General features: G+C 46.1%; 1 protein-coding gene across 5 annotated transcripts in view; it reads right to left on the bottom strand.

Moving 5' to 3' along the window:
- The window catches only part of LOC135366510 (ras-associated and pleckstrin homology domains-containing protein 1-like), a 163,414-nt gene that overhangs the window by 23,374 nt on the left and 121,360 nt on the right, over positions 1-18,680 (bottom strand). For 4 of the 5 annotated variants that reach the window (XM_064599224.1, XM_064599226.1, XM_064599225.1 and 1 more), the window contains 4 exons: positions 7,122-7,230; positions 5,563-5,875; positions 3,738-3,966; positions 2,122-2,190 (listed from right to left, as the gene is read on the bottom strand). In XM_064599224.1, the coding sequence (XP_064455294.1) occupies positions 2,122-2,190; positions 3,738-3,966; positions 5,563-5,875; positions 7,122-7,230 (720 nt within the window). The remainder of the gene's footprint in view (positions 1-2,121; positions 2,191-3,737; positions 3,967-5,562; positions 5,876-7,121; positions 7,231-18,680) is intronic. The other variant, XM_064599227.1, reaches the window with a different exon arrangement.

Below are 18,680 nucleotides of genomic sequence, written 5' to 3'. Positions count from 1 at the left end.
GTTTGGGAAGAAATCGGGCATTATTGGAGAATAAACGTTCACTGTACCATTTATCCAGAGTGCCAGAAGTAAGAGGCAGTCGCATATTTTGTGAGAAACTAGTACAGTAGAACCTCTTTATAGTAACTCCTCCTGTAGTAAAACTCTGCTTATAGTAAACAAGAACTGCGGTCCCGATAGAATTCCATACATTCAATGGCACACCTGATATAATAAAACTCCTGATCTAGTAAAATTTCATCATGGTCCCAGAGAGTTAATTACAAAGGGGTTCTACTGTATGTCGATGCCTTGAGGTGCCTAGCCTAGGTGCAGTTTTGCAGGTAGAAATCGGGTTTAACCCCAGATAGGTGAACCTCAATTCCGGGTGCAAATTCGGGGAAAAATCGGGTTTAACCCTAAAACATCACGGTCTAATTGTAACTGACACACGCATTCCCTCAGAGACCTGATCACTGGTATAGGCACAAATAGTTTGCATTTCCGCACCAGAGCCTCACGTTCTCGGGTTAAACCCGTCAGAACTAGGCTTTGCCCTCCATTTGCGTCATCGCCACTTAGGCCCATGAAAAACCTCAAAAAAACGAACTTGCCAGAGTGCAAATTCGACCACGAGGTACTGGAGGTACTGGAGAACACTATGTACTGTGCATACAGCACGGCCACTCGGCATCTCGTGTTTACCTAACATGAGAGAAGTGCTCTTTCTTTAATTTTCCACTTGAAAATCTGCTTTCCCCCCCGATATCGCACAATTTTGCCCGGTTTTACATCTCCTGAGGACACTTACATCTCCTTACATCGTCCAACTGGAGCAGATATTTCTCTTAGCATATTTTCTGCGTGCTTTTGTCTCTACTGGTATGTACAGCAGACAAACATGAGAAATGAACGTGCTTAGAACAGATTTCAAGAGGCCATTGCACAGCATTGCTGTCGCATGAAGGATGCAAAGCCAAACGAAAGTGACAACCGCCCGTAACACCTATCTGTCTCCGTGAATTAATGAGACACAAATTTGCCGCTTGCTAGCTATACACCGGCACAAGCAAGAAGATTTATTTTAAAAAGGGACAGAGCTTCATCATCTTAGTACAGTAAATCTCGGTTATAACGAACTCGACGGTCGCGCGCAACCCGTTCATTATATCCGAAGTTCGCTATAAATGGAATGGACAAAAAATTTGATCCAAAAGGCCAGCAGTGTAAGAAACATGAGTCATGTATGCCGTTCATTGAAAATACATCGTTAACGGTGCCTGTTTATACACAGTTGCGGAGATCACGGCGTTTTCTAAGTCATCAAGGTGGTCCAGGTGGGCCGCGGCGAGCGCCTTCGCGTACACAAAATCGCGGAGCGAAGCAACCTCCGCTGTAGTTAAAATGTAGGGGAAGACACTGTGTCATCATCATCATCATCGGAAAGTTCGTTTGGCGGCGGGCGCACGTCGGCAATGATGTCCGAATCATTGAAGTCCGCAACGGCCTGTGCGTCGTCATCTGCTGTCGCGAACTCCTCGAAAGACTGACAGCCGTCAGTCAGATTCGCAGCCGTTGCTCTGTCCCAAAGTTCAGTGTCGGTATCACCCACACCAAAGTCCACTTCACGATCGGCGTCTGTAGCCAGTGCCTGATGAACAAATCCAGCTTTTCTGAAGCAGTTTCGCAAAGTTTCCCGCTTCACCTGCATCCATGACGCCTTCATCATCGGCCAAACGGGTGCACGTGCAGCGCGCGCTGATGGGGACAGCGCATTGGCTGCAAAGCGAGGTCACGTGCAAGCGGCGCCTGACAAATCCGCGGGCGTCTGACGTCGCGCGCTCGCCTTCTCCAGTGGTCGAGGGAGCTCTTTCGGTCGCAGTAACCGAAGGCTCCCCGGCAATTCGTTCATAATAGGCGGAGGCAATTTCCATAGACTCAATACAAATTTTGACGGTCGTTCGTGAGGCATTCGTTATAACCGAAGATTCGTTATAAGTGGGGCTGTTATAACCGAGATTTACTGTATGCGTCACTGTTTTGGAAGCATGACTTGCGAGATGGTAACAGAATCAAAAACAACATGAAGGGAGCAACGTAAACATGGGATAAACGCAGCCGCCTGCAACAGAAAACACTTACGAGGGGTGGCCTGTCCATCTCTATATCCGAGTGAATTGCTTTCAGTTTTGCAGTGATGGCCTCTAGCAGCTGAAAGTGCAAAAACACGAACACACGTGCGTCTACGTTAAGCAGGCAGGTACCGGGACGGACGTGCTTGCGAACACAATAAGCACGGACAGGCAACGAGAGAACTCGATTTAATCGAAAAGCGTGACACAAATGCAACTTATCAAAACTAATAAAGCTAATTGCTGCATAAGGATGTTAGGAGTGCACAATTAGCGTAGGTTCTACACCGTGCAGGGATAGGGAATGTAGTATGTATAGAGCCCAAAGTTTTCGGGAAATATTTTTTTCTACATTCGGGGGGTAAAAATTGGGTAAATAAACATCTGCACTAAATTCGTGCGAATTCGGGTGAGAAAAAAACTTCCATCACGCTAAAATCGGGGAGAAATCGGGCCCAGTTATTCAAACTAACTGTAGCGATTTGGTACAAACGGTGATGTAACTGCATTTTTCTGCCAAACAAGTAAGTTGGTGCATTCCTACAGACATCCCAGAGAGGGCAATTTGCCTGGTAAAAATCGGGTTTCACCCTAAAGAGGCAGCCTTCAATTCGGGGTGCAAATTCGGGGAAGAATCGGGTAGAACCCTAAAACTTCAGGCTCTAAGTATGTAGTAGGTATGAAGTAGCACCAAACATATTCAAAAGCCATAATGAGCTTTGTACTTTGCTTTGCACGTGAAAATGGATGCGTGCATCCGTGATACATGTAGGAAGTCTCGAGAAGCTCAACTGTCAAATTCTCGATCGACCGCCGAACAAAGTTACGGCTACAATTTTTACCCGGTATAAGGGTACTAGGCGTTAATCCTGAGTAGAATAAACAGCTGCCTTCTTAACGTTCACTGACTACCGTATCTTCTCGAATCTATTACGACCTTTTTTTTTTTTTTTCAAAAATCCTGCGTACCAAAGTCGGTGGTGGTTGTCTTGGATTTGGATATCCCCGCCACAATTATATGTTAGGGGACAGGCGGGAGCACGCAATGGAAGCGGACCAATAGCCAACAGCGGCGCGATCAATACCACGTGCTGTGGTTGCCAGCACCAGTCAGCGTGAACCAAACGAAACGATGCAAACGGTGACGGACTGTCATGGCGGCGTCACCGCTGCGCGTATCGCTATCACCGCTAAACGTTGCAACAATTTAGCTGCGCCAACGTGGTTTCAACTGTCGGAAGCAAATGTTACAAGAGGACTGAAGCAACAGGGAGAGATCAGGAGTTGCGCGAGCACGGTAGATTTTGGACGCCTGGCGCGACATGCTCGATGACGACGTTGTGCGTGCTTTTAAAAAGTGCGGTTTGTCTAACGCTTTCAACGGAACAGAGCACAACGAGCTGTTTGCAGATATCGGGCGAAAAAAGTGGTGACGAATAAACTGTATTGTGCACCATTTCCAACTGCTCAACTGCCTTTACATTTTTTTTTTTTTTCAAATTTGTGTACCCTGAACTCGGGAGGTCGTCTTAGGTTCGAGAAAACCCGGTATGTTCAGTCTACGTTTGGTCGATGAAGCTGGTGAGTGCGGCTGAAACAGGGGTACATAGAAGATAGTACCCTAACCTGAGTTGGAGATGAAGCAAGTGCAACTCCTCCGTGGTCTCCATTCACCTTGGACGCTACACTTCGCGGATCAGCGTGCGAGGATCGTCCCACGCCGCCTCCGCCGGAAGACGCGGATGACTCCGAAGACAACATGGAGACGTTGTCCGAGAACGCAGAGTCATTGTCTGGACTCTCGGTACGTGCGGCAGTGTTGACGCTACTGTCGTGAAATGGGCCCAGTTCAAACCTGCAAGAAGCAACAGTACTTTCAGTGGTGTCATTACAGTAGCAACATTACCAAAGTACCACACATAACAGAAAATAACACATGTACAACACTGAGTTAATACAATTAATATGAAAGGGAATTGAAAATAAATTCTCATTAGTGCAAGTATCAAAAGAGTCGAAACGTGCTTTGTAGCCCTGCGTGTGAGGTCACATTTCCAAAGATAAGAACCCTTCAGGTTTTCACTGCACCTGTCTGAAATGCTGTTCACAGTGAGGTACTCTAGTACAGTTCAGCCCACGCGATAGGTTCATGTCATGTACTTCAGCTTTGAGTTTGCTGCATCAGGAACGTTTTATCCGAATAACTCATTCAGTTCAATTGATTCGCTTAACTGATGTTTGCATGTTACCCACTGATGAAATTTGACTGAACCAACTTTAACTGATTAGTTAATTAGCTAATTAACTGAGACAAGGAAACCAGAGATGATTGCAAACACATTCTCGATCACAGCAGCTGGTTTATTTGCAGCCAGGATCTTTCAACCGGAGAAAGTCTGACACAGAGAGGGAAGGACGGAGGGATTGCTAACACAATTCCCTCTACTCCTAATCACCACTAATTCCAAGAGGAGCCTTTTGGCCCAGTTTCTATGTTTCCTTAGCACAGACAGAAGGTCAGCCTGGCAATTGTTACATTCGTCCAAACGTCTAGACAGCTCAGAATTTGTGGCGGCGGCTTTTATGTTTCGGTCGGACTAGGAGTAGAGGGAATTGTGTCAGCAATCCCTCCATCTCGCCCTCCCTCTCTATGTCAAACTTTCTCCGGTTGAAAGGTCCTGGCTGTGAATAAACCCATTACTGTGTTCGAGAATGTGTTTGTGATGGTCCGTATTTTCCTTGTCTTTGGGTTCAGTCAAATTTCATCATGAATCACCAGCAAGCCTGCATTTTGACTCTTATTCAAGAAATACTGCTGTACTCAATGCATTTCTCCATTTTTTTGCTCGTTAAACTTTCACTTCGTTCTCCGATATATTGTTGTAGAGGTGGCCACAGCAGACATTCCCTTCCAAGTGGAACAGCACTGGAGTAAGATTCATCCTGCCTGTCCTTTGGCACTGACTGATGTAGTAGGTTGTAGTAACAGAGGCATGCGAAAACCCTTCCGCTCTCCATGTATGAGAGGAATTGCTAGGTGGTGGTGTAAAAGAGCAATAAAAGACACCTCTTTGAAATATTTGCTTTTTGGCTGCGACAGGTTGCGGGGGGGGCTCACAGAATAAATCCTGTGTGCCCTACCTTGCGCTGTTACCCCCTTATTTGGGAGAAGGATCAATGAGGTAGCTCTATGGGCAATAGGGGAGAGAGGGAAAGTATGGAGCTGTGCAGACAGGTGACCTACTAGCATAGCATATTGCTCAGCTTTGTGGTGTATTCCGTGAAAAATTCTGACATCTGTACTGGACAAGAGCAAGACAACACAAGAATAGCGTCCCTGCTGGTACATTTGCCAACTTGAGCAAAAGGCAGAGACAAGAACACTGTGACATGAACATGTTACTCTTGTCTATGTCTTCTGCTCCTCTTAAGTTAGGAACAGGAAACATACCTTGGTCTGGAGCTGCCAGTGCTTCCACCTCCGCCAGAACTGGAGCGACTATGACCCGACGACCTCTGGCTTGTGGAACCAGTGCTGAAGGCGGAAGACACCATGCCCCCCAGGGGCACGACGCCTGTCCCCGCTGGTGGCATGGACGAAGTTGGTGTGGGAGGCACCAGATGGAGCGCCGTACCGGCAGCCGCATTTGGGTCTTGGCCAGTGTAGCATCGCGAGTGACCCTTTTGGTTGATCTCTCTTTCGAACTGCGTCTCAAGAGCGCACAGCTCGCCCAGAATTGCATCCAGCTCTACATCTTGGCTCTCTGTCAAGAGGCATGACAAGTATGAGTTCTGTTGCTGGTTCGTAAAGTCTGTGTTTGTCTATTTCTGTTCTACGGAACATTTGAAACGTGAACTGGAAAGTACAGGTGCCCGAGAAGAAAGTGCAATGGACTCTCAGTCGCTGGGTCTGCGCAAATATTAGGACTTTTTTAATACTGGAGGGAATAATTGTGTATTTGATTTAAATTTGGAATAGAATGTAGAATCCTATATTCAAGTCGAAGAAATTGAAAAGCAAATATATTTCAACAGTTCTGAGGCTGTACGTATAAACGTCCAACAACGCCTCACTGGAAGGTATACAATAAAGTGAGCACTGCTTCACACGATGACTTTGATACACACAGGATGCTCGGCAAGGAAATCTTCATTCTTAAAACTAGGCCCCGTGACATAAAAATTGGCAATGACCTGGATGACACTCACTCATAAATGTTTTTGCAATACACAATGGCAGCTTGCATTCATCTCACATAATAATTAAGTTGATTAATGAAAAGGAAAAAAAATTTTTCATGAATTTGAAAGCCTATGGGATGCCATGTCACGTATCGTGCTATTGTAATGAAAATCGCACTTGTTTTTCATAAGATATCTACAAAAATTTGACACTCCAAAATCCGTCCTTTGCCAAAGGTTGCGTACAGATATGTACGTCTGCGGGACTGATGAACATTCTCAATATATCATGTAGCAACAACGCCCGGGTTTCCACAAATGCGGCACGTACCTAAAGGTTTTGCCCACCAAACGTATGAATTAGTAGTCCTAAAACATCACAGATTTGACTAACTTACACCTTGACCACCACAAGTGACCGTGTACGCACAGGAGCAACACTTCCAAGAATGCTCCAGCAGGAGATGCGAAACGACTCATAGCATACTGCTGCCAGCTAAGCGCGAGCACTCAACATCACGTCTTTTGGTGCAGGGCTAAATGTGGGCAACACAGCCACACAACATTCTGTAGCAGACGACAGGAAGAGACGCAGACGCTGTCGTCTGCCATGTGCACAGTATGACACTACCAATATTGCTCTATATTCACCGTGTGAGTGCTCTACCCAACATGCTGGAACTTCATGCCTCACGAGCAGCTTTTTGCCTTTTCTTACGGTAGAATATTCCGTGGGGATGTTGCCCGTGTGAATACACTGCAAGGGTACAGAACCTGCAAGTTCTGAATAACGGCAGGGAAATCGTCTCACAGGTTTCATAAACTTACCTTCCAAGTTGACCATGGAGAACCGGTAGCCATCGAGTCGAGGTGTAGAGGCCAGCACCTTGTCAGGCACAGCAGGGGAATGCTTTGCCAGAACGGTGTTATCCAGACCCTGAAAAGATAGGGAGAAGGGAATTACAGCAGTGCGCTAGTCGTTCATGCGTAATGAAAGAAACGTTGCTTTCAAACACACTCGAGGCCAGAGGCTTTCACTGCCCATTTCCCCACTTATTTTTTACTGGCTTTCTGTTGAAGCGACAGTTTCGGAACACAGCACAGATGCAATCAATCTTGCTCGAGCTCTATTCCACTTGGAAAGCAATGTCTACCATGGCCACCCCTATGACAGCATATGAGAGAGCAAAAATAAAGTTTAATGAACAAAAAAGTAAAGAAAGAAAAGAAAGCCGTATGTGTCTTCTGTAACTGAAACGACTTATACAGAGATAAAAGATTCTTAATGCAGCTTGCAGATAGTAGCTGTCATATATTACTTCTTGGTTGGACCTCATGTGCAGTGCAACAAAGCACATAAAGAATGTTTTTGATATTTTACCAATGAGATTTTTTTCAACAACTTTTAATTTTATAATACCAAACAACAAATGTTATGTATGATGTGTAGTGTGCTTGTAATGAAAGTTTTGATACTGTAATGGCTCTACCATAATACTTGGTATTGCATGTACTTATTTATACGGTACATGCCGGTGGTAGTTTGTTACATGAATCCTGGTGAAGTGTCTCAAATTTCACAACTTCAGACATGGGCAAATAACACCATTCCAAATAATCGTCTTTGCTTGTTGGCCAATCACGCTGGCAGTGGCAGAAAGAGCAAAAAAATATGTCCCTAAAAAAAAAATGAGAGAGAGAAGCAAGATCCATCTATCATCACATAAAATGTTATATGTAAATATATTACTGGGAGAAATGTACAACCTCCTTCTCTCACGGACTCCAGCATAAGCAACAATAAATTCCACCGCTCCCTCCCCCCTCTCCCTCCATTTTTGAAAGTCAATGCACGCGGCCTGGCTTCAGCCTATCAAAAGTTCTTTCTTGTTTTATCTATCGTATTTCATTGTCTGACATGGTTTCCCAAGCGCGATTACGACCATGTGGCTCGCCGATAACGGCGCTTTCGTGCAGACGAAAACCAGGCGGCGCTAGAATCGCCTGTCGTCTGCTATGTCCGTTGGGGAAGTTTGAGAGCGCGATGCGGCGGTCCCTGCGCCGTTCTTCGGACTTTTGGCAGCAATCGCGGACCGTCAGATCAATAAGCATACAAAGCTTGCTCATCCGAGTGAGAAGCAGATGATTTTGAAACGTCAGCGCGTTTACTTTTTTCAGCCTCTTTCAGCCATTGTTCTCAGCAGCTTCGCTTCCGGTCGGTATCTGTCTCGCGTTGGCTCCCTCGAGAATGATAGGTTACTAACATTCGGGACCAAAGCATAAAATGAAGATATAAAAAAAAAAAAAATAGAAGGAACGAATCGGAGTGCTTATTTGCGACGACGAACAACTGCTCCGATACTGTCACCATACCGTTGTTTATTTATGATACAGAGCTCTAGGGTACTGAGCACACACGATCTGCTTTTTTGGTAGTTCAAAGTGCTGTTTAAAACAGTGAAATTGTGGTGTTTTTTGGTGATGTTTTGGTGCTTTATGGCACAAGAGCGACTAAGGCCAAATAGTGCCAAGACACAGTGAAATTGTGGTAATTAAAAGTTTGTAGACTTTACGCGAAGCTGTCATGAATTATAGATTGCGAATTCTGTAATCACTAACTGGTGTATTCTAGATGAATCGGCAGGTTCAATTACCATACGCTTTTGTCTCTTCCAGTTGCAGACATCTCGCTTAGTATGCATCACGACCAAGCTAACACATTTATACCATGCGCTCAAGGATAATGAGCGCCGCTGTCCTGTGGCGTACGCAAGAAGAATTTGATCAGTTCGTTCTCCCGAAACGTCGTATTCTTCCGAAAACCCAACCAAACGGGCTAGACTGACGTCAGCCAGTGACGACTAGGGAAGCGCCAATCAGGTGACCGGAGGCGTGACGTCAATCGGTTCGTACGTGATCACCTCCACGACACGAGCGTGGCAGACGATCTCCGGCGGCAAACAGGAAGTAAAGCACACCCCTGCGGATGGCACAGTGTTGTGCCACCACAAAAATCGCGGGTAACGAAAAATCAATTATGTGTAACTACAGGGTTAGTCTAGCAAACGTTACACATTTCGATCGCATCGTAAAAACAGAAGATGGGGTTTAGCCAACCCCAAACTTCGCAGACTGGTAGCCATTTGTCTCAAGTTTTGTTGGAATTTTTTGTTAGCGCTATGGTCCTCTTGAAGAAAAATTAAAAATGAAGCAAAATCTCACTCTGTGCATTTTCTATGGCCTATCTCACTCAAAAGCCGCCATTTTCTCCCGTGTACGCCTCATTTTCATTTCTCCGCACACAGATGGCACCACCGTACAGAACAGGAGGATTAGTGCATAACGCCAGAATCATGGTCAGAATAAGCATGTTACATCGTTGTAGGCAGCGCCGCCTGTGTGAGGTGATATGAATGTCAAGCAGAGACAAGGAAAAATGGCGGTGTTTACGTGAGATAGGCCATTGAAAATGCATGGGGCGAGTTTGTGCTTGACTTTTAATTTTTTTTTCTGCACGACTATGGTTTCTACAAAAAATTACAATAAAACTTGAGATAAATGGCTATCAGTCTTCAAAGTTTGGGGCAGGCTAAACCCTGTCTTCTATTTTTACGATGCGATCGAAATGTGTAACGTTTGCTAGGCTAACCCTGTAGATGCGACTTTCATCGAATTAAATCCATTATATATGAGTAATTTTTCGCATAATACGGAACAGACGCTGGCTCTCGCGAATACAGCGAAACTTCGACACGCCGGGCGTCGCCAAGCGGGAGCTCCGCATTAGTAAACACAGTGCATCCCTTCGTCTTTTTACTCTCTCTCTCTCTCTCTTCCCCCACCCTTCTTCACCATAAATGGATTAGAGAACCGCTGAGACGCGCAGCGCGAAACAACAATAACAAAAGTGAATGAAGACGGACGCAGAAAATAAAACGCGATACATTCCGGGAACGTAGTCCTCCGCGGCCGGCCTCTCGATGAGAGCGCCCCCTCGCGGTGCACCCAAAAATTTCGCCATATTTAGCGTCGAGTGAGGGGGGGGGGGGACGCGAGGACCACCGCGGCATTCGAGTGCGAATAAAACAGACTTATAAATACGTACAAAAAGCGAGGGACCCTCCGTAAATAGAAGACGACCAGAAGCAAAGTACGTATATAGAAAGAAGGCAGAACTTTCGCAGCTGCGTCAGCCTGGCGCACTGCATCTCTCTCAGCCAGGCAACGATTCGACCGTGGGCTTCTGGGGAATGATAAGTGGGCTGCAGAGTTTTGGGGATCGGTGACACGCGACGCACGTTCGTGACCTGACGGCAGATCCCCGTACGTCCCCCACATGTACCCCACTCCAGAGAGGGCCCCCCTGTGCAAGTTATGCGACTCGAACCTAGCGGCTGGCGTGTCTAGTTCATAAAACAGGCGGATGGCGTTTAGTATATTGCAGCAAGGCTGCTAGCGCTCAGATTTTTCGTCTTTTCTTTCTTTCTTTTTTTTTTTTCTCCAGTAGATACCACCCCACCCCACCCCCCGGACTACCCACAACCAAAGTTAGGAAGCACTGCATGAATCCTAGAGCAGTGCACGGGCCCCATCCTCAGGCCCAGGCTTCTTTTGGTTTTTCCCGCCCGTTCCCGGTCCGACGACTCCGTACCTGGCCCCCGAGCAACTTCTAGGCTACCGGGCCAAGCCAACACCACCTACACTCTTAAAAATCACCGCATAGCACGCTCGTAGCCAACCATCATCTCGAATGATATCGTTATCTGCCCTGATTTGTTGAAAACGGGAGGCGTACCCCTTTTTTGTGACAATTATGCTGTTCATAATTGTCACAGAAAAGGCGTACGCCTCCCGTTTTCAACAAATCAGGGCAGATAACGATATCATTCGAGATGATTGTTGGCCACGAGCGTGCTATGCGGTGAAGTTCATTTTTAAGCGTGTAGATAGAGAAAGCCTGCTTACTCGTCGACGTGACGTAACAAGTATAGTCAGCCTATCAGGTTCGTGTTTTCAATGGCGGTAGCCAATCACGAACGAGCTTTCAGCGGTCGTAACCACGGAGACGAACCACCGTCGTCTGCGAGCAATGATGGATCGTATATGTCCACGTAGCGAAGGAGGAAGAGAAGGCAATAAGCAGGCCTTCTGTGTCCAGGTGGCGTTGGCCCAGCCCAGAGAAGCGGGCTGTAAAAGTTGACCGCATAGCAAGCAAAAAGCGGGGTTACGCAGAGTCGAGTCCGACCTAGAACCGGCGATGTACGGGCCCGGCCCGGCTCAACCAAAGGGGCCGGGCCGGGCTGCCCATGCAGTGCTCCAATAAATCCATGACGACGAAGCCGCTTGGGTACAACAATAGGTCGTAACGTAACACCAGCTCGTCCTGCTGGCGTTATGTCCAAACTATAGCTTCGTCGCCATGGATCTTGTCCACTAGCTTGCCTGCGTGTATGCTATTTTATCTTGTACTCTAGAAATACTCTTAAAACCGAGCTTAACCGCATAGCACACCGAGGGCCACTCATTGTACGGAATAATACCGTTATAACTCCTTTATAGAAAGCACGGGGCGCACGCCTTGCTGTGACAATTAAAGGGGGGGGGGGGGAGTGCACAAAATTTCCTCGCGGTACGAAATATACTGTTACCTTGACATCAACACAAAAGGAACGGAGCCCATTGTGTATGTAGTCCGTAAAGTATGAGCGAAAGACATTGCAATTTGTACTGTTCCTCGCCATCCGCTTCTCAAGAAACGAGACAATACGGAGAGGCATCCGATTGGTCCCGTCAAACTGTCTCCCGCGGTGATAGGAGAAACCATTTGAGGAGACCAATGGGAGCCCGCTCCGCACTGTCCTTGAGAAGGAGATGACGAGACCTGTAAATTACGGTTTCCTTAAATCATAAAACACAGACAACGCAGGTGATGTGTACCCTTCTTTTCGTGTTGATGTCTAGGTGTAGTTGAACTAGTAAACGTATTTTTATTCGCGATGTATTAATTTTCGCGAATTTCGCGACAGCTAAAAAATCGCGAAAAATTGTACTCGCGAACACAGCTTGACGTTTATCCCGCGAAAGGAAACAGCCCTGGAATCGCGAAACTAAATACTCGCGAATAATTTTGCAAATGACTGAATGCGCGATTCGCGAAAATTAGTACATCGCGAATAAAAATGCGTTTACAGTTCATTAAAACATCCCTTTGGGCTTGTTGGTGATAAACTTTCTAACGTAAAAGCGCTAAAAAGAGCGCTCAATGTTGTGTGTGTCTTGTGTCCGTCCTGTTTTTAGCGCTTTTACGTTATGAACGTTTACAGTATACTCGTGTTCAACTTAAGAAGGAAAAGGAATCTTGTCCGTCATCTACATGCGCCGTTGGAGACAAGAAGAAGCAATTGCGCGCCAGGAGAAATACTGCCGCGCCACCACGCAGGGTGAGAATGATGGATTACATTAACTGGCGGGGGAGCGAGCGTGACCTCGCTGTGTCCGGCCATCCTATCCGCGGTGCAGTAATACTTTGAGAGCTGACGGACTATATTTTGAACACGACTGGGGCCCGGTTTCACCAACGCTATGGTTAACTTTGAACCGAGATCAAGCGTTGCTAAAACTAAATTCTTTTTTTGTAAACGTTAGTTGGTGACGTGATGAATGTTTCAGTAACAATAACTCCCTTTAGTTAAGCACAGTTAAGCATTCAATTCAAGTTAAGGGACCGCTGATCTCGGTTCAAGTGTTAATCGGCGTTGGTGAAACCGAGCCTATAGTAGCCAAACTGCAAATTCAAGAAGTATAGTCACTGGCTACCGGTAAAGTGCTAAAAAAAATGCAGTCACTGGGCGCGTTAGGTTTGTGCTCCGGGAACATTCCCTCTTTCAGGGGATCACTTAACACCTCCAAAGTGACTTCCGGTGCACGTTCCCGGGTGCACCCTGCGCACCCGTTCTTCGGTGCTGGGGAGCCAGGGAACGCTGGGGAAGAGCTGGGCCAGTTCCGGAGCGTGACGCATGTTCCGGTGTACTGCCTTTCGAAATGGCGCAACCGTTGCAACACGTTGCAACCGCCCATGCTCTTTGTGTTTCCGGAATCATCGGATGTCGGCGGTAAATAGTTATACGATTATAGAGGACTGCTATGGTGCGCTGCTATGTTAACTTAAAAGCAGACGACAAAAGAAAGCTCGATAGGCGGCGCGCGCTCAGCGGCTCTGGCGCTCGTCTTCCGGATAGGCTCACAAACACCATTAAGTAGAGACACCAAGGGTACGTTCCCCTGAAAACCCGGGTTATGGCGCTCGGGAGCCTGCTAAACGCGCCCACTGTCGATCTCTATAATTCCACCAACCAACGCAACTGCACGGCATCCGCATCAGATATCTACTGTTCGCTTCAACGCTGTCCGACACGGCAAACATCGACGGCTGTCTCCCTTCCAGCGCAATATCGCTGAAACACGAAAGAAGCAAGGCGGGAGGGCGGAAAGTAACGCGGCTCGGCAATGAACGCGTCAAACCGACCTAATGCATCGCATCGATCTAACGGGGCTAGATGCAAACAAACGGAGCGAACACAACGACGCCAACGCAGCCCTGGTGGATAATAGATTTCACGTTCGTCGCTGCGCCGCAGGCGCCACCTGGTGTGGGCATTCGGCGAAAAAGTGGCGGGGCATCTGATGGCTACTCATACTGGTTCAACGACTAGGCAATATGTATGCGTGAAATGTGCAATCTGTGTCCCTCCAATGTGTGCACATAATTTTACGTTTGTGTAAATGTTCTCGCATATTTTAGCAGTGATGGCCACTAACTACTTCTACAGTAGTTTAACTATAACTACTAACTACTTTGTGATTGAGTAGTTTAACTAGTAGTTCAACTACTTTTCAGGGGAGTAGTTAAAACTACTTCTTTAACTACTGCAATGTAGTTTAACTACATCTATAACTACTTAACGTTGTCCATCAACACCAATCCCTTTTAGTGTTCTTGGACACCTAAATATGAATCACAAGCAATGATAAACTTTGGCTCAAGCCATTGCTACGATCATCAAATACGAAGCTTGCGGCCAAATTCTTTCTGCGCCTACGCGATAAACTAAGTTGCAGAATTATTTCACAGCAAACGAGGCTTCACTAGACAAGCATTAAAAGTGAAGATTTAGTACACATGCACGACACAATTGCTCTGCACCTCCGTTCTCATCAAACAAGTAGCTCAAGGTAAAAGTCGGAAGCACAATCGTGCCGTAAAGCTTGCGGCAAAATCGGAAGTAGTTGGCGCCTTCAGTAACCTAACTACTGTAGTTAACTACTTAAAATAGTAGTTTAACTAGTAGTTGCCACTACATTTCTGCAAGTAGTTGATAACTACTTTTTAACTACATTCAGGTAGTTTAACTAGTAGTTTAACTACATGTAGTTAACTACTGGCCATCACTGTATTTTAGTATGGTTGGTGTCCCTTAGGAGGGAGTGTGACACTCGTATATGCTGCTTTTCTGGTAGACTTTTTTTGCGAGATATTTTGGGGGAATTAATTAATACCTGCATGTAGGGTTTTGCAGTTATCATTGTAGCCAGGGCTGATAAGTAACTGAGTAAAGTATCTGAGAAGCTGTACCTACTAGATACGTTTTGTGTATGTTGAGGGAAATATTACGTACATTTTCATACGCGTATTTGTAGCTATAAACCCAGTTACTTTTTTTCAGTAACTTGCGTCTATTTTCGAGTACTTTTCCAGAGAGTAGGGATGTGGTGGAGCACAATCATGATTAATATGACGTTGGACGTGAAACTATTAAGAACTACTGGGATGGAGTGGCTGTCAATAAAGACACAATGGCCATGTATACTATAGCCTATGTACTGTGAATAATATAGTTTTTATAATTTGTTACTGAGATACGCAGAGGATCTTTAAAAAATCAAATTATTAATTTTACAACTAAGAAATACATAACTTTTGGAGATGATGAAGGGAAATCACTGTGAAGGTATCGAGTATTTTTTTTGGGTTGCTTGTAATGTGTCAGTGTATTTTTTCCCACGGAGTTCCGTAACTGTAGCTAAGCTTTTGATCCCATTTATCTGCAACTACAGACACGTACGTCTTAAAAGTAAGTTTAAGAACCCTGAATGTAGCAATGACTATCAGCGAGCAGTAGCTTGGCGAGACGATGGCATCAGATTTCTCTCTCTCTCTTCCTTACTTTCTATTCGAAAAATTTGAATGTTTATCATTGCTGAATCTCAGTTATAGATATCCCAGAAGCAGATGTACGAGGGGTGTGACACAACGGCCAAGAACAAGTAATGAGGAACAGGCCTCTCCATGTAGCACGAAACAATCAGAAAAAACGAGAAAAAACAAGAAAGCATAAGCACAGGTCCAACAAGAACGCTGTCGGAATAAAATCTTTCACGTCTATTAAATCGTAAAATTCCCTGTCAATAAATTCGATGCGAAATATAGGACATCTCATTATTCCCATATACAGCTCTCGTGAACCTTAATAATAACGCTGGAAAAAATATGGTCTCGTTTCCGAGCGCGGTTACAGCAGCCCTTGGGCCCATAAGGAAATCTTACTTTAACAAAATTATTGTGTTAGTTTAACGCAAGTGCCCACAAGGTGGCTGCTATCGCGCTTGGAAATGAGACTGAATCTTTTCCAGTGTGATTATTAAGGTTGACGGGAGCTGTACCTAGCGGGTGGCTTCCGAGTTTAAAAAAGTAGCAAGGAAGGAAACGACAGGAGCTATGTTGTCAGACCTTCTCGCTCTCGATATGTGTTTATCGAGCGATCTGCATGCCACGCGGCGGAATGGTGTTTCAGTATGACGTTGGAGGAGATTGCGCGTCCTGGGCAGACTTCATCGGGAATTGTACTGACACTTGCATTACAGCTACCGAAGAAAACCCTGAGAAAACACGCAAGGCCCACACGCAACCCTTCCGAGTGACACACAATTCTATCTACCACTTCTACGGTATATGCACAGCTCACCAGACAAAGTGGACCTCGTCTGTACCAACCGCATTACGGCTCACGGGGAAAACATGGGTCACATTTACCATCGAAAAAGTAGGGGGAAATGTCAAAATACGCAAAGGATCGTTCTTACAGCAGCGTGCACTTATTGTACAAAGCGGAACCCTAATCTTCAACGCGTGGCTTGAAGCGAATGAATGCTCTCTTTCGCGTTTTCATGCTTGGACAAGCTGAACAAGGGACCGCGCTGCACCTGCGGCAGCTGTACGCGCGCACAGAGCTAATGCATGCCGGTGGAACCGAATGGGAACCTTTCTATAGCGACGACTACTGCTTCCGAAAGCGGTGGAAAGACTCGAGAGAGGCTTCGCGTGCGTGTATAGCGTCTTGGAAAGACCTAGCTCCCTCTGGACGATTAGTATATAGTTTTGAAAAGCTTATTTCGTACATGTGAGGTTAAATCCCGAGGGCATTATACAAGTCACGGGTAAGTTACTTTGAAGAGGTAACTAAGTTACAGCTATATACAGTTCGCGCGTGAAAATAGTGACGAAGTAACAGTTACTTTATTTTTTAAATGTAACTGGTATACCAAGCTAAAGTACAGGTAGTTAGTACGCGGGTACATTTTAAGGGACGCAATCTTCGTAAACGCAATTTTCAAGAACTTCGCGTCACCACTTTTAATGCTCGATGGTAATTCAATCACACGCTTGTTACACTTATACCGTGTATTCGCCCGTTATTCGCATCTCTGTATTCGCGACATTCACGAGAATACTCCAGCGGAAGATACGATAAGCGCATTAGCGTTCTGCTGTCACGTGAGCGCGAGCGCGTAACCTCCTGTCTTCACGTGCACTGCTACTAACCATGGGGAACATCCACAAGATATTCCGTAGCAGACGACAGGAAAAGACGCTGGCGGTGTCGTCTGCTAAGTGTCGTCTGCTAAGTACGCGGTAGGACACTCCCGATATTCTGGCACCGTTTGAATGCTCCACATAACACGGGGTGAAACCTGGGCTCCGTGAGTGGTGCTTTTCTTTTCCTTTCACCAGAATCTTCCGTGAGGATGTCGCTTGTGTGAATACACGGATAAAGTGGGAGTAAACTGCAAAAATTTCTCGCCGCGGAACGAAAGATACCGTTACCTTGACACCAACACAAAACGAACGAGACTCATCCGTTGCGTCGTTCGTGTTTTATGAGCGAACGAAATCGCAATGTACACTTTCCATCTCGCTCTCAAGAATGCAGCCAATGCGGAGCGGGCTCCCATTGGTCTCCTCAAACGATCTGTCCAATCATCGCGGGATATCGTATGAGGAGACCAATCCCATGCCTCTCCACATTGTCGCGCTTGAGAAGAAGGGAGAAAGAGAGGAAGCGCATACCTTTTTGCGCTTCAGTGCCCCTTTAAGCTGTGGTTGTTCCTTTGAAGTTAGCGGCAGTAATGGGTCCAGCTCTTCAGTCCAAACGCCATCCCTTCCCACCTTATATCATCTTCACGACGAGAAAGATTATGTTCTGAGAGCGCGCGCGTACGGCACTACCGAATAACTGCACTGCGGTTACATTTCACAATTAACTTTCACCAAAAGCAGTAACTACACTGTAAAAACAGACCTTCACCGCACAGTACGCTCCTAGCCAACCACCATCACGAGTGACATCGTTCTGAATAGTAACTCGGTACTGAAAAAATAAATAAACAAATAATAAGAACTACTTAGACTAAGAAGTTACTTGTATAGCTCGGTTACTACCCAAGACAGCGTATACTTCACTGCAAGACGCTCTCAGCCTAACCATTATCCCGAATGACACCGATGTCCCCTCTGATTTGATAAAAACGGGAGGCGTACGCCTTTTTGTGACAATTATGCAGGAATGCGAATTGTCACAAAGAGGCGTATGCACCACGCTTTCCACCAATCCGAGGCGACAAGCGTACAATTCTTAACAGTGGTTGGCCTTCAGCAAGCTACGTGACGAAGCAGACATATCGTCTTATTTTTCGGTTAATTCATCTTCGGATCACATTTACTCGACCTATTCTACGACGGCCCCCGCGGAGAAGGCATCGACAAACTCAACGGTTGATGAAACTCCCCATTCATCATCGCATAATAAAGTAGTTGTCGTTATTGGCTGACCAGTTTCCGCGGTGTTGCGATTTCACACCGGTCGCGCACAGAAAGCAAAGTCATCCGGAAGGCAGACGTCGGTAACCATAGCAACCGCCCGAAACGATGCCGTCGGTCACTCACCTCTTCGGGACATCCCCGCGTTCGATCCCGTCTCCCTCTTCCCGGTGCTCTTCCCTCCATCACCCAATTTCATCTCACTTTCACATTCACTTCCGAAATAATCGTAG

Source organism: Ornithodoros turicata, chromosome 8, assembly GCF_037126465.1.
Source record: "Ornithodoros turicata isolate Travis chromosome 8, ASM3712646v1, whole genome shotgun sequence".
Lineage (NCBI taxonomy): Eukaryota > Metazoa > Arthropoda > Arachnida > Ixodida > Argasidae > Ornithodoros > Ornithodoros turicata.
The sequence above is the reverse complement of the archived record's forward strand: the minus strand, read 5'-3'. Positions and strand labels throughout refer to the sequence as shown.